At 48.4% G+C, this 12,423-nt stretch overlaps 1 protein-coding gene across 1 annotated transcript; it reads left to right on the top strand.

Moving 5' to 3' along the window:
• The first annotated feature begins 4,023 nt into the window (after positions 1 to 4,023).
• On the top strand, positions 4,024 to 10,795 carry LOC104329851 (retinoic acid-induced protein 3). The gene is made up of 4 exons (XM_075429158.1): positions 4,024 to 4,199; positions 6,761 to 7,731; positions 8,674 to 8,726; positions 9,419 to 10,795. Exons 2-4 carry the CDS (start codon positions 6,807 to 6,809, stop codon positions 9,509 to 9,511), a joined length of 1,071 nt encoding a protein of 356 aa, XP_075285273.1. The 5' UTR covers positions 4,024 to 4,199; positions 6,761 to 6,806; the 3' UTR covers positions 9,512 to 10,795.
• The last annotated feature ends 1,628 nt before the right edge of the window (positions 10,796 to 12,423 follow it).

The following is a 12,423-nucleotide window of genomic DNA, read 5'->3' as shown; positions in this document are numbered from 1 at the left end:
GTGAAGCTTCTTTTTCAGCACTCCCTGGTAAAACGGCACATCACTGTTACATACTGGAAATGTTTATTTAGTTCCTGAGATGCAAAATGGCAGGGAGCACAGCATGCAGTTTGGAAGAGCGGATGGCTGCAGAGACAAGTAACAGCTCGTAAGGACACCAGTATGAGTTTCTTTTGCAATTTTTCTAGAAAACTTTTGCTTTTTGGTGCCACACTTTTCATTTCCAAAGGAAAAGGATTTGACTGTTAGATGGGGGTTTTGGTAATCCTTGGATAGATGCTTTCAGAGCCAGAGCACAGGGGACTCAGGGACAGGGCCCCCAGGAAAAAGCCCAGTGTTATGCAGAGATGACACGTGTCTCTCTCCAGAAATTACACCCCCTGCCCTTGTCTTTGCTCCTGTCTAAGGCAGAGGTGCTCCCAGCTGGCTGCCTGGACTGAAGACCCTGCCCCTCTGTGCCAGGCTGTTTCAAGGGTGTCATAATGTTTGTCCCTGAACTGATTTAAAGACAAAGGAAATTGACGGGGCAGGACAGGGTGGAGGCTGCTGTAATGTTAGCTCTGTATGACTGTGAGAAGTGCTGGCAGGGGGGATTTTTTCAGGAAGCGAGGCTGTTCTGGTGTTGTCAGTGCACTGCACAGGTAGCTAAGCAGAAGGAATGACACAAGCATATTCACGATGCAGCCGGTATCAGTGGCCAGAAATAAACATGTTATTTAGACACATTCCAGAGCACCAAGCACCGTCTCTCCCCAGGCATCCACTTGCTTTATTACTTGGCTTAATAAAAGATTCTCAGTCCCTGCACCTCTCAGATGTTCTCTCCCCCAGACCTGGCTGAGCTGAGAGGGGCTGCAGTGCTCTGCCCTTTGCTGGAGGCTCAGCCCTGCGACACTGAAGCTGGTGGAGCAGGGCTGTCCTGGGGCATCATGGGCAGCACTGGGCATTAGTACCCCACGGGAGGGAGCAGGGCCAGGCAATGCCAGCAACAAGAAGAGGAAAGGAGCGGAGCTGACACAGAGGGAGATCTCACCCTTCCTCCTGCACCTTGTCCTGTTGCCCAAGGACTGGAAGCAAAGTTGTGGGTGCCTACTGCCCAAAGGGGTCGGTCCTTGCTACCATCCCTGCCTCTCCTTGTCAGCTGTAGCCATTGCTCCTTCCCATTCACCAGCAGCCAGCTTGCCCATCTGGGGCTGTGGTATGGCCAAGGAAAAGCTGTTTTGCTACCAACAACCTCCCACATGAAAGAACTTCCAATACTACCCACATTTTGCTATTGGATTGTGTTGACATTATTTTGGATACTTGCTATGCAATTCAGTTGACAAGTGTGAAGATCTGTATCTGAATTCATTATCTTGTCTCCCTTCACCTCTTCTGGAGAGAAACAGGAACTTCTGAAGTGTGATTTGGTTTGTTGTGAAGCGGGTCAACTGAAACTCCCCTGGAAGTGCCTCTTTCTCTCCACCAATTGTAGTGGCAATCTGGATGACTGCCTCTGATGAAGTCTGCTCTTTAGACACCGAGGAGTTGATTTAATTGCCCATACACTAGTGCCCAGGACCATTTGAGATCCCCTGGGTTATTCAGCTGATGCTCCAGAAGGGTAGTTTCACACAGCTCTTGTATCCTACCTATATGCCAACCCTGTGCTGGTGACTGAGTTACAGATGATTGAGCTATATTAACTTCAACAGACTATTTGTCTATGGTGATGCACTAGAATGAAGTCCATATGGTGGACGCCTACATCTAGGTACCTACATACAAACTGGGCATCTCAGCTCTGAAATAGCCAGTGGAGATTCAGCACTCAATCCATTTGCTCTTACAGAGGTGATTTGAAATGCCTGAGGGTATCCAAAACATCCGCACAGGCCTGCCAGACCTGATACAGGAGGTATGGGAGACCCATGTGCTCCTGGAGTGGTCCCTGGAAGCTGAGCAGGGTACTCTATGGCATCTCAAATGACACTATATGCTGATGTGCAAGCAACAAAGGGGAGGCTTCAGGCAATCCAACCAACCACACCTGGGAGCATTTCAATGCACACAGAAATAGGCACCTGCATCCAACCAGCTAGGCTAGTCCTTCTGACTTTTTGGCTGTTTGGGAGCTGAGACACCCAGCTCACATTTAGGTGATAACCGTCAGACATCTAAATTCAGGTGCCTTGATCTGCAAATTGCATCCCATCCCTACAGCAAGGTGACAGTCGTATCACTTTTCTGGTGTGATCGTCGTGCTGTTTGTACTCACCCACGTAGACTAGTGATTCTTCTCCACCCTTTGGCATAGCATAAGGGCCACGGGCACCATTTCTCAGCCTACCTACCACAAGTCAGCAGCGCCTGGGCTCCTAAGTCACTTGGGATGTTTTTATAATTGTAGCCACATTTACTAGTCTTCTGAAAGTACAGGGTGTGTTTGATGACTGACTCTCAAGGATTTCTCAGGCATTCTGGAAAATGTCAGTGTTACTCTTCTTTTCTTCTTTTTTCCCCCACAAACCTGATACAATTTGATACGCTGCCTTCCATGGGGTTTTGTGTGTCTGTGTAAATGTAGGGAAGTAGCTGGCAGTCCATAATGTGCTCTGACAAGATGCAAATGGGCTGGCGGTGACCGGTGACCTTTGAAAGCTTTTTGGGATGTCTTCCTACACAAGTTGGATCCCACTGAGCTGGTGCTAAACTCCTCTCCATCACTCCTTTCCTTCTCTCATTTTTCACAGCTGCCTCCTTCTTGGCTGGCTCACTGAGCCTGGCTCACTGACCTACTTTCCAGTTAAGATTGATTTCATGGAAACAAACCTGGTATGTCCTTTCGTAAGAAGCCTCAGGATTTTACACTGAAACGAAAATAGGAAGGACATGTGGAACTGTTCTAGGGCTCAGCATGGCCCACCCCGCAGTGACTGCCCTGAGCGTTGCCTTTCACTTGATGAGCCACTCATCCCTGCAGGCCCTCGTGTTCTTCTGGGGGGGTGTGCAAGAGGACTCCCTTGTATGTGTTTTGTGGCAGTCTTCACATGTGACATTCAAAAGGGATCAGCACCCAGAAATAAGCAAGGGGCCCTAAAACACTGAAACAAAGAAAATTAACATGCAGATGAGACAACCATGGGCAGTCAGACCTCAGCACAGTTTTGGAAAGGAGCACAACCTTCACGGGGTGGGAGGGATTTCCAGGTTTAGGGGCTGCATGTAGGGACTGAGTGCTTGGTGTGGATAGGTGCTGATGTCAATTCCTTAATCAGAATAATAAAATACTCCCAGTGAGTAATATTTAAAGTAACAGATGAAGTCATGAACACATTGGGGATACCCAGGGCTTTGGATGGGATTGCACCGATAGGTGTGTCAGGCCAGAGGCATAATGTAGAGCAAGGGGAAATTTGTCATTGCTTTCATTCATTAACTGTTTGGGCCAGCAATTTGAACAAAGTGACTCAGGGCTCACGAGCAGACAGAATTGTACCTTCAGAGAGCAGGGCTGGGCTGAGCGAGGCACCAGGAAAGGCAAACTGCCCTTTTCAGGAAAGGAGCCCGTGGCTCCCACCAGCACAGGTGGCAGGGGTGAGCGGAGCAGACGTGTCCTCGCGCACAGGCGCAGCGCCCAGCGAGAGCCCCAACGAAGCTGTCTCTGGAGCTGGGCTTGCAGCCACTCTCCCTCCAGGTGCTGCGGACCTGTTTGCATCCCACAGCCTCCTCGTCTTCCACCTTGCAAGCAGTTATCTGGCAAGAAAGCATGCAGAGAGACAAAAGGCTCGGAGCACGGAGGGGACGCATCGCTATTCATATCCATGGTCCCCACCCACGGGTGCCAGGAGTCAGACAGGGGAGTGAGCACCTTATCAGGCGCTTGTCAGCAGCGTTCAGTCCCGACCCAGGCCTGGGACAGGCAGCGGCTCCATCTCCACGCCGACGCAGGGGTGAGTGCCCCACTGACGTCAGGAGACCTTTACTTCATTTCCTGGCACGGGGACCGTATTTTCATAGCCGTGTCCCGTAGGAGAGGAGAGGCGGTGGAACTGGAATAGGCGTGCTCAGCCACACCTCCTCAGCCCTCCAGCTGTTAAAGCTCCCAAGGAGGGAGAGCGCGGGGCTGCTGCTTGGCTGGGGTTACAGGCGCACTGGGAACTTGCCTCTTCTAGCCGGAGCCTCGCTGTTGCCTTCTCCAGGCAGGATCCAGAAAGGTAATTCAAGGCAATGTCCTACAGGACCTAGGGCAGACCTGCCTTCCGCGGCTGGGGCGGGATGGTGCACAGGACCGTGGCTCTGGGGGGTGGGAGAGCAGGGGCATGGGGTGCCACAGAGAAAAGAGACTGCCTCCCACCCAAGATCCTAACATGGGATTGCCATCTGGAGCTGGGGGAGTTATGGCAGACTTTCCTGAGAAATTATTTTAAATTTTGTGGCTGGATGGGTGTATTTTATGCACAAGTGTCAAGAATAGAGGAGAGTCAGGCTGGAGGGAGAAGACTCAGCACTACAGCAAGAACCATGATTTAGGGTGGGCTGTGATGCGGACACAGCAGTAGTGAAGTTATCGCACCACAAGGCTCCCTTGCATAGACTGTGGAGCCCCTTGGAAATCCCGGACGCTTGCGTAGGTGCTGGATGAGCTGACTCAGCTTCTAGGGGGCAACGTTCACCCAGGAGACAGGGCAGAGACTCTTCATGCCTCATGAGATATCTGCCCTGGAAAGAGATAAAAGAGTAAAAATCAGAGCAAGTGGCCCAATTCTCCGAGGCGGCGAGGTTCTTTCCATCCTATTTGTTCCAAGGGCCATGGCAGCCGACTGTGTGGCAAGTACCTCTTGCAGTAAGCACCAGTCAGGACACAAAGTTACGAGTGTGCTCTGTGCTGCCCTGAGGTCTCACGCTGGCTCTCTGGGCTCTACACCTGCCCCGAGAGCAGGCACCAGCCTATATCTGCCAGACCTATGACTAGATAAGCTAACCTGGTCAACGGTAAGTCTCTGTGGATAAAATTGTAGCATTTGCTCTCCAGATTTTCAGAAGTGTTCATTATTTATTGTGCACAAATGTCCAGATAACTCTCAGCTATTTGTGCAAGAGATCATAAATCCCCAAAATTTTGTGAATGATGATTTGTGAAAATTCCCACATGCATTATTCACCAATTCCATTGTCTCCACAAGACTCCAGAGCTCTTGCACATTTGCATAATTTGCATTTTACTGTAGCCATCTTTTTGAAGAGCTGCACATCTCCTTTTTTACACAGTGAGGTTAAAAGCTGGAAATATATTCCACCATTTATAAGCAGGTCACATTGAGGCATGCGAGGCTGAAAGTGAGTCAGTGATATTTTCCCCCTTTGTTCATCTTTTGATTAGATCAACTGCCATTTATTGAAGACTCCACCTCCCCTCCCTAAAATCTGTTTAAAAGCTTTTAGAACCAGCCTCATAACTGCAGTGTGTTGTTCTGTAGGAAGAAAATCAAGACAAATGGCATGATGAGCACTAAAGACTAAATTTTGCAAGGTGAACTTTTTTCTTGGTATCTCAGAAAAGAAAGCCTTTGGTTTTCCAGCGTGGGTCACCACTAAGGCCAGATTCCCTCATGTTTCACACTGATATTGTATCTAAACTCCTGTTTTGACAGATTTTAGACACCCAAGCCTAAGTGAGCAATTTGGTGCCTGGAAAGCAGTACCTGGCCCCTGGGGTCTTAACTCACTCAGTGCCTGCATAATGGGCCACAAAGTGCCCAGCCTCCTCGTGCAGTGATTTCTGCACGTGCTTCAGGCTCCGGAGCAAGTAGGTAACTTAATTCCCCTCAGTGATGGGCAGAGCTTACCTAAACAGACCTCTTATCCCCTGGTGAGATGGGCTTAAACCAGACTTACTCAGACAGCGCTCAACTCCTCATAATGAGACAGCAGGGATGCACTGGGTGCATTAGAGACCTTGTCCATCCTTGACTTGTGAACTCCTCAAGCAGTAACTTGGTGGTTACTTCTCGTGCAACGAATAGCATTAGTTCTGACATGTCAGGCCTCCAGCCTGCGCAAGGCAAAATCTTGGGGAGGGGACCAAGGTCTTTGAGACAGTTCTTATTGCTATGATGCCATGAAGAAGGAGGAATATGAGTTTAGGACTCGTGGTTGGTGGCCTATATTTGCTATTTAATTTGGAGTGAGAAGAGCTATGCTGGAGGTATCCAGGTTAGTTATATGCAGGGTAAAAGGCAATTAAAGTTCCCCTTCATTCACATCCGTAAACCAAAGCCAAGAGTGTTCCAGAGAGAGCGAAAAAGGGAAAGAGTAACAAGTTTCCTGTTCTGCATTGCTCATCTCTGAACCTCACTGGTACAAGGTACTGATGTTGTTTGAACTTGTAAAAAGAGCGTAAACTGTGTTATCACTAACAGCTGCTCTTGTATCACCAAAGTGACAAGGCAGCTCAGCCTCTGTGCTGCAGGGCACCAAGCTAATGTCTGCAAAAGTGCCTCACCTTCTCCCTGCTCCCCACGCTTCTACAGCATTGCACAACCCTAGACATCGTGCAGAGGACGTGCAAGGTGAATCACCTCCTGCTAAGGGGCTTGGCTTGCCCTTGATAGAGAGCCAATGCCAAACAAGGGGATGGCTCTGCTCCCATGTCCTTAGCACTGTGGTGCCCTTGTCCAGTGAGGTGGGGATGGAGGTCTGTCCTGCCTCTCCTTCTCCACTGCTGGCAGTACAGAAGTGTTTGATATGACAGCATGTGTCTTTTCTTCTTCTACAGCTTTGGGGAAACATTTCACGGGGAGGTTGTTCGAGAAGGCAAGAGGATGACGACGTCGCCTCCCCGAGGCTGCAGCAGCATCGATGCTGACTATTACCCGCTCTGTGACATGCAGCAGGCCTGGGGGATTGTCCTGGAGTCACTGGCTGCAGCTGGAGTCCTTGTCACCATTTTCCTCCTCTGCTCACTCTTCTTTCTCATCTGTAAAGTACAAGACAACAGCAAGCGGCACATGATCTCCGTGTATTTCTTCTTTCTCTTAGGCACGCTTGGCATTTTTGGTCTCACTTTTGCCTTCATCATTAACCTCAATGATAGGACTCGCCCCACTCGCTTCTTCCTATTTGGAGTCATCTTTGGTCTCTGCTTCTCATGCCTCCTTACTCATGCCTGCAACCTCAACAGACTAGTGAGAGGAAGAAAGTCCTTCTCTTGGCTCGTGTTGCTGCTCCTCATTGTTTCTTTTGCCCTGGTACAAGTTGTGATCAGCATTGAGTACTTAGTCACCATGCTAGTAAACCAGAAAGATGAATTTCTGCAAATGTCTCGAGAGGACACCAACAAGGACTTTGTCATGCTTTTGATCTACGTGCTCTTCTTGATGGCTCTGACCTTCTTGGTTTCCATGTTCACATTCTGTGGGCCATACAAAAGCTGGAAGAGGCACGGGGCGCACATCTTTGTCACTGTCCTGTTCTCCATTGCGATTTGGGTAGTGTGGATCACTATGCTCACAAAAGGCAACACAGTTTTAAACAAACCTGGCTGGGATGATCCTGCTGTGGCCATTGCTCTGGTGTCCAATGGATGGATCTTCCTGATAATATATATCGTCCCTGAAATTTGTTTCCTCACAGCCCCTCTGAAGCTGGGGGACTACCCTCGAGAAAATAACTTCTGCCAACCCAAGTTCATAAAGCAGACAGCTGGAGTGGACAACCGTGCCTACACCCAAGATGAAATTGTGCAAGGTATGATGAAGTGAACAACTCCACTGTCCCTCAGCCCTAAGCACACATGCACCGCTCATGAGCTAAAAGGGGTAGGAGCGCTATAAGAAAAGATTTGAAGATGACAGATAATTTAGAGGTAGGAAAAATTTCAGACTGATGAAACTTCAGAAATACAAATGAAAATGAATCTCCAGACAAGAAGGTAAAGAGTAAGGACCTATGCAAAAGCCAGAGATGCGTAGGAGTGACACAGTAGAAGACTTACTGGGTGTCAGGGCTGACATAACTCCTTATGATTCTGTTACTTCTGGAAAGTCTGTGTAAAAACTCAGGACTTTTTGTCTCTTGTCAGTGCTCCAGTTCTATCAGACCTCTACACGTTATATCTTGGAGTTTATTTATTCCAATTCTGATCTAGTTCCCATTATCTACTGAAAAATGAACCCATCATTCAAAAAGGAAGCAAGAAGTTCTTACTTTTCTGTATGAGTCTCATGCTTACTTGGACAAAGTAAAATGTTTTACCAGTTGAGGCTTCCCAAATCTATGGGTAGAAGACGTGAATGCACTCCCTGTTGATCTACTACTGAGATCACATTTGTCCCCTGGAGTCAGACCTCCAGGTTTGTAAAAGAATAGCTGAGAAAGGCTGTGGTTTCCCAGGGAATACTGCATGCAAGTGGGAGGGATCTGGCCAGTGATGATGACAGTAATTGTGAGGCAACAGGAGGTGTCTAAACTCCAAGGCCACCTATGTTCTGTTATTTACAATACCATTCATTCCTGCTTTCATAAGGAAATATTTAATAAGTCACCCATCTATGGATTTTAACCCATTCCTGCCTAAAAGCAGCTGCATATGTAGCCACAGGCCCTTTGAGTCTCCCTTGATGTGGCATTTCCAAGCTACCATATAATGCTAACTCACCAACTTTCCCCCCCTCTTGTCTTGTGACTCAGGAGACACAGAAGACCTCAGCTACTCCCCATACTCTTCCCACTTTCAGATGAAGGTAAGTTCACGCCCCCCCTTCACCCTTTTCACCACATGCAGGCTATTGTTCAGGTGCTGAAGGGAAAGGAAGGAGAAGGGGCAGAGACAGATGGACCTAGGGAAGGCTCTGTGGAGGTAGGCAGGTGCTTCACATGGGGCTGGGCGACACCATGACACGTGTTCATGGAGGTGCCTGTGGCTGGGGAGAGGAAGCTGTGACATGTCCAGGGACATGGGGAGGCAAGAGGGGCCCGAGGCAACATCTGAGGTTGTTGTTTTCAATACTTCTGGATTTGACATCACATAAGAAGTCCTCTCTTTGAACACAGTTCCTGCAGTAGACTGTGCCCTTTCCTCAGGAAACCATGCTCCTTTCCCCAGCCTGCGCCCTGAATGTATTCCCACCAGCAGTCACTGGAAGTTGCAGTGCAGATTCAGAGTGGGCAGTCTATGTGTCCCTATGTCCATTCACCAGTCCTCCTTCAGACCACAGCCTAGCCAGGTCTAGTAGCTCACGTCATGTCCCTGCATGTCCTCTGGTGGCATGTACCCATTACTGGTTTGTTCTGCCAGGATACTCTTCCACAGCCCTGTTGATGGCACTCTCAGGAAAGCTTCTTCTCTGTTTCTCCCTCTCCTGTGTTTTTTAAGCCCTATTCTATTGCTTCTCTCCAGTTTTGAAAGGTAAAATCTTTCTTGCTTCCTTTTCAGACCATCGAACCGCAAAATGATTTCTCCATCCCTCGGCCCAAGGCCCGGACAAGCCCATACCATGATTACACTGGTGGGAAAGGCCCCATGTAGCAGCTCCACAGAGAGCAAAGAGACTAAGCGCCCGTCAGCAGAGGCATGGGGAATGGTGGCAAGTGAGTCAATCCTGAGAAGAGACCCACGCTGGCAAAAGAGAAGAGTCCTCTTCTCCCCTCACAGGCACCCTTGTAGCCCCCTCTCATTCCTCAAACACAGCTTTCAGACAGAACTCTGGCCATCCTGTCCCTGCCCACTCCTTTTCTCTGTGGGATGGAGCTCATCTCTTCTGACAGAGGAATGTGCTGGGAAGAGCCTGTCCTGGCCTATTTTCAGCAGGAATGCTGTAGGGCTAGAGCAGCAGGAAGATCATTAGCCATGTCTGTGACCAGCTCTGCCCCAGCCAGGACTCGCTTTGATCAGCTCACGGGGATGCCTGCACCCTGTGTCTGATGGGAGAAGAGGCAGGAGCAGGAGCATCAGCCCTACACATCCCTACTCCTGCCGGCCCATGAACACATCTCAGGTACTACCAAAGACCCCCTTATCTCTCCTCAGTTTTGTGCCCAATCCCAGACCTGCCTGGCTCTCCTCCAGAGATCAGTGGAGAAGAGACAAAGAGATAGAGTATTCCTTTTTTCTTCTTCATGTTCACTTCCAACTTCTTCCTCATCACCTAGAGACCACGGTGGGGAGGCAGAAGAAAATTTTAAGACATAAAACCACATATACTTATTTACCCTGACACATTTTCTGATCTGTGGTCTAGCATCAGCCTCCCTCCTAGCTCTGACTCCTGACCACACACCCCAGCTGAGCTCCCCAGGGTGCCTGCCCAACGCTGCAAACCCACCCCCCCCACTGCTGCCACCCCAGGCTTTGGATCCCTGTAGACAAAACCTCTTCTGTGCAGCTGCTTGCAATACCCTGCTGGGATCTAACGCTGAGCGCCTTGGAGCTCTGCCTCCTCCAGAGTGTGTCTGTGGCATTAACATGAACATTTCCCAAGCAGCCAGGTTACGGAGGGCAGACATCCTTCTTCCCAAGAGTGAGCAACCATGAGCCTCTGCGTGCGTGTGCGTGCGTGCGTGTGTGTGTGTGTGCTCTGTGTGTGTGTGTACTGTGTGGACAGCACCCTGGTGATGCGCAATGAGTCTGCAGAGTTGAATCATTCTGTAGCCTGCTTTGCATTTGGTAAATAGCTCTCCATGATATTTCATATATAAATAAATAGATCTCTCCAAGTGGGTGTGTATGGTACACAGGTGTCTGACACAGCTGTATATTTATTTAGTACTTTGTATATGGAGTATTTAATTAATAAAACCCCAAATAGCTTGACTACATGAGACTGGTGTTCTTCCTCAGGGATGAGATTCCTCTAACAGCTGGTGGGGTGACAGCAACAGCTCTCGATGGGTTGGAGTGGGCCACCTGGGAGATGGCAGCTGCGGGGGGGAAATGGCAGAGAGATGCTGGCTTCTTCAAAGCTGTTGCTATGGTCCAGAGATCAGCTGCTTGAGGGTGCAGAAGAGGGTTAGTAGCTTCCCCATGCTACTTTTCTTGAATAAAGAAAGCTGATTCAATGTTAGAAGTGCTTAAGAAATGAAGAAATATAAACTGAACCACAGCAAGCAAATGCAGGAGGAAGAAGGTGATCTTTTCATCACTGCAGGTGTCTGTGTCTGCTGGGTCTATAATCCTCTATTTATTCACTTGTGTCTTGCTGGGTACTTGCATAATCAAGAATAGGAAAGGAGCTTGTAAGTATTATTTAATTCACCTAGTAAAAATATGTGTTTCTGATGTTCTGAACACATCTAATATTTTTATTTGAAAGTAGGAACAATATCAAAGCAAAATAATGGTGATGATGATGATCATGTTTTTTTTTAAATCTCCTGATGGTATGAGGCTGTGATCTCCCATTTTAGAGGCTTCCTTTCCCATGAGTTTTTACATGATATGTCATGCTACACGTATCCATATGTTCCTGGCACGCAAACCCCCTTCCTCAGGCACAGCGCTGTCTAGAATACACAAGGCTGGGCCTTCCCCACTCTGCCTGCCAGCACCGAAGGGCAACGCAGGGACATTTGGATCTTCTGAATCCCTTGACGTGAGAAGGAGCCCTCCAAGGCATTGGTTTGAAATATGTCACAGGACATCTTGCCTTTTTCTAGTAAATTTGAGGTGGAAATGATGCTTACCTTCCCCTCCTCCTCTCCCCTCCACCTACACAGTTCCATATGTGTAACACAGAGGATGGGAGAGAAAACTCATGGGTACTAATGTAACATTGGGAAGCAGATCGAGAAGGCGATATGTGAAGCCATGATACAAGCTGTTGACTTGCAGACTGAAGGTTGGAGAGATGTGCTTGAAATAATACCAAACTTTCAAGAAATGAGGTTTTTAAGCTGATGTGATACCATTAATGGCTTAAATGTAGACAGACTGTGCCCCAGGAGGAGCCAAAAATGCGTTAAAGAAAAGAGAGCCAGCTCCCCTGCTTCAGTGGCATCTGGTGGAGAAAAGGACAGACTAATAGGAGAAATAAGAGCAAAGCGTGGTCTTACCACATGTGTTTTCCGCACCCCAGAAACTTATCAACTCCTCCACTGATTGCCACAGAGCACAATGTGCTTCCCAAATCCACCTTGGCCCCAGAGGCAACAGAACTAGGAGGGATGTGGGACACCATATGGACTCCCATCAATGCAGGGTATGGTGATTTTCTTGATTACTTGGCTGTTACTGTGCATGCTGCTCTGCAGAGAGTGAAAATCTCCTTCCATGGATTTACAGCGCCTTTTAGAGTAATTTTTTAAACCTCTGTAATGACACAAATACTAATCTGCCCAGAGTTATTTTGCACTTGTTCAATATTAAGGCATCATTGGGTGGGGGCTGATTTAAATGCCAAACTAAATACAAATTTCTGTGGAACTTGGCACTGGTGGGAAAGG

The sequence above is a fragment of the Opisthocomus hoazin genome, chromosome 8, assembly GCF_030867145.1.
Source record: "Opisthocomus hoazin isolate bOpiHoa1 chromosome 8, bOpiHoa1.hap1, whole genome shotgun sequence".
Lineage (NCBI taxonomy): Eukaryota > Metazoa > Chordata > Aves > Opisthocomiformes > Opisthocomidae > Opisthocomus > Opisthocomus hoazin.
Note: the sequence above shows the minus strand (reverse complement) of the source record. Positions and strands in the feature narration are given on the sequence as shown.

What these genes read in the sequence shown, in the direction of transcription:
- LOC104329851 (XM_075429158.1), top strand. Translation starts at nt 6,807, where the DNA reads ATGACGACGTCGCCTCCCCGAGGCTGCAGCAGCATCGATGCTGACTAT. An exon ending in CCAAGATGAAATTGTGCAAG is followed by an intron (nt 7,732 to 8,673) that starts GTATGATGAAGT and finishes CTTGTGACTCAG; the next exon opens with GAGACACAGAAGACCTCAGC. An exon ending in CTTCCCACTTTCAGATGAAG is followed by an intron (nt 8,727 to 9,418) that starts GTAAGTTCACGC and finishes CTTCCTTTTCAG; the next exon opens with ACCATCGAACCGCAAAATGA.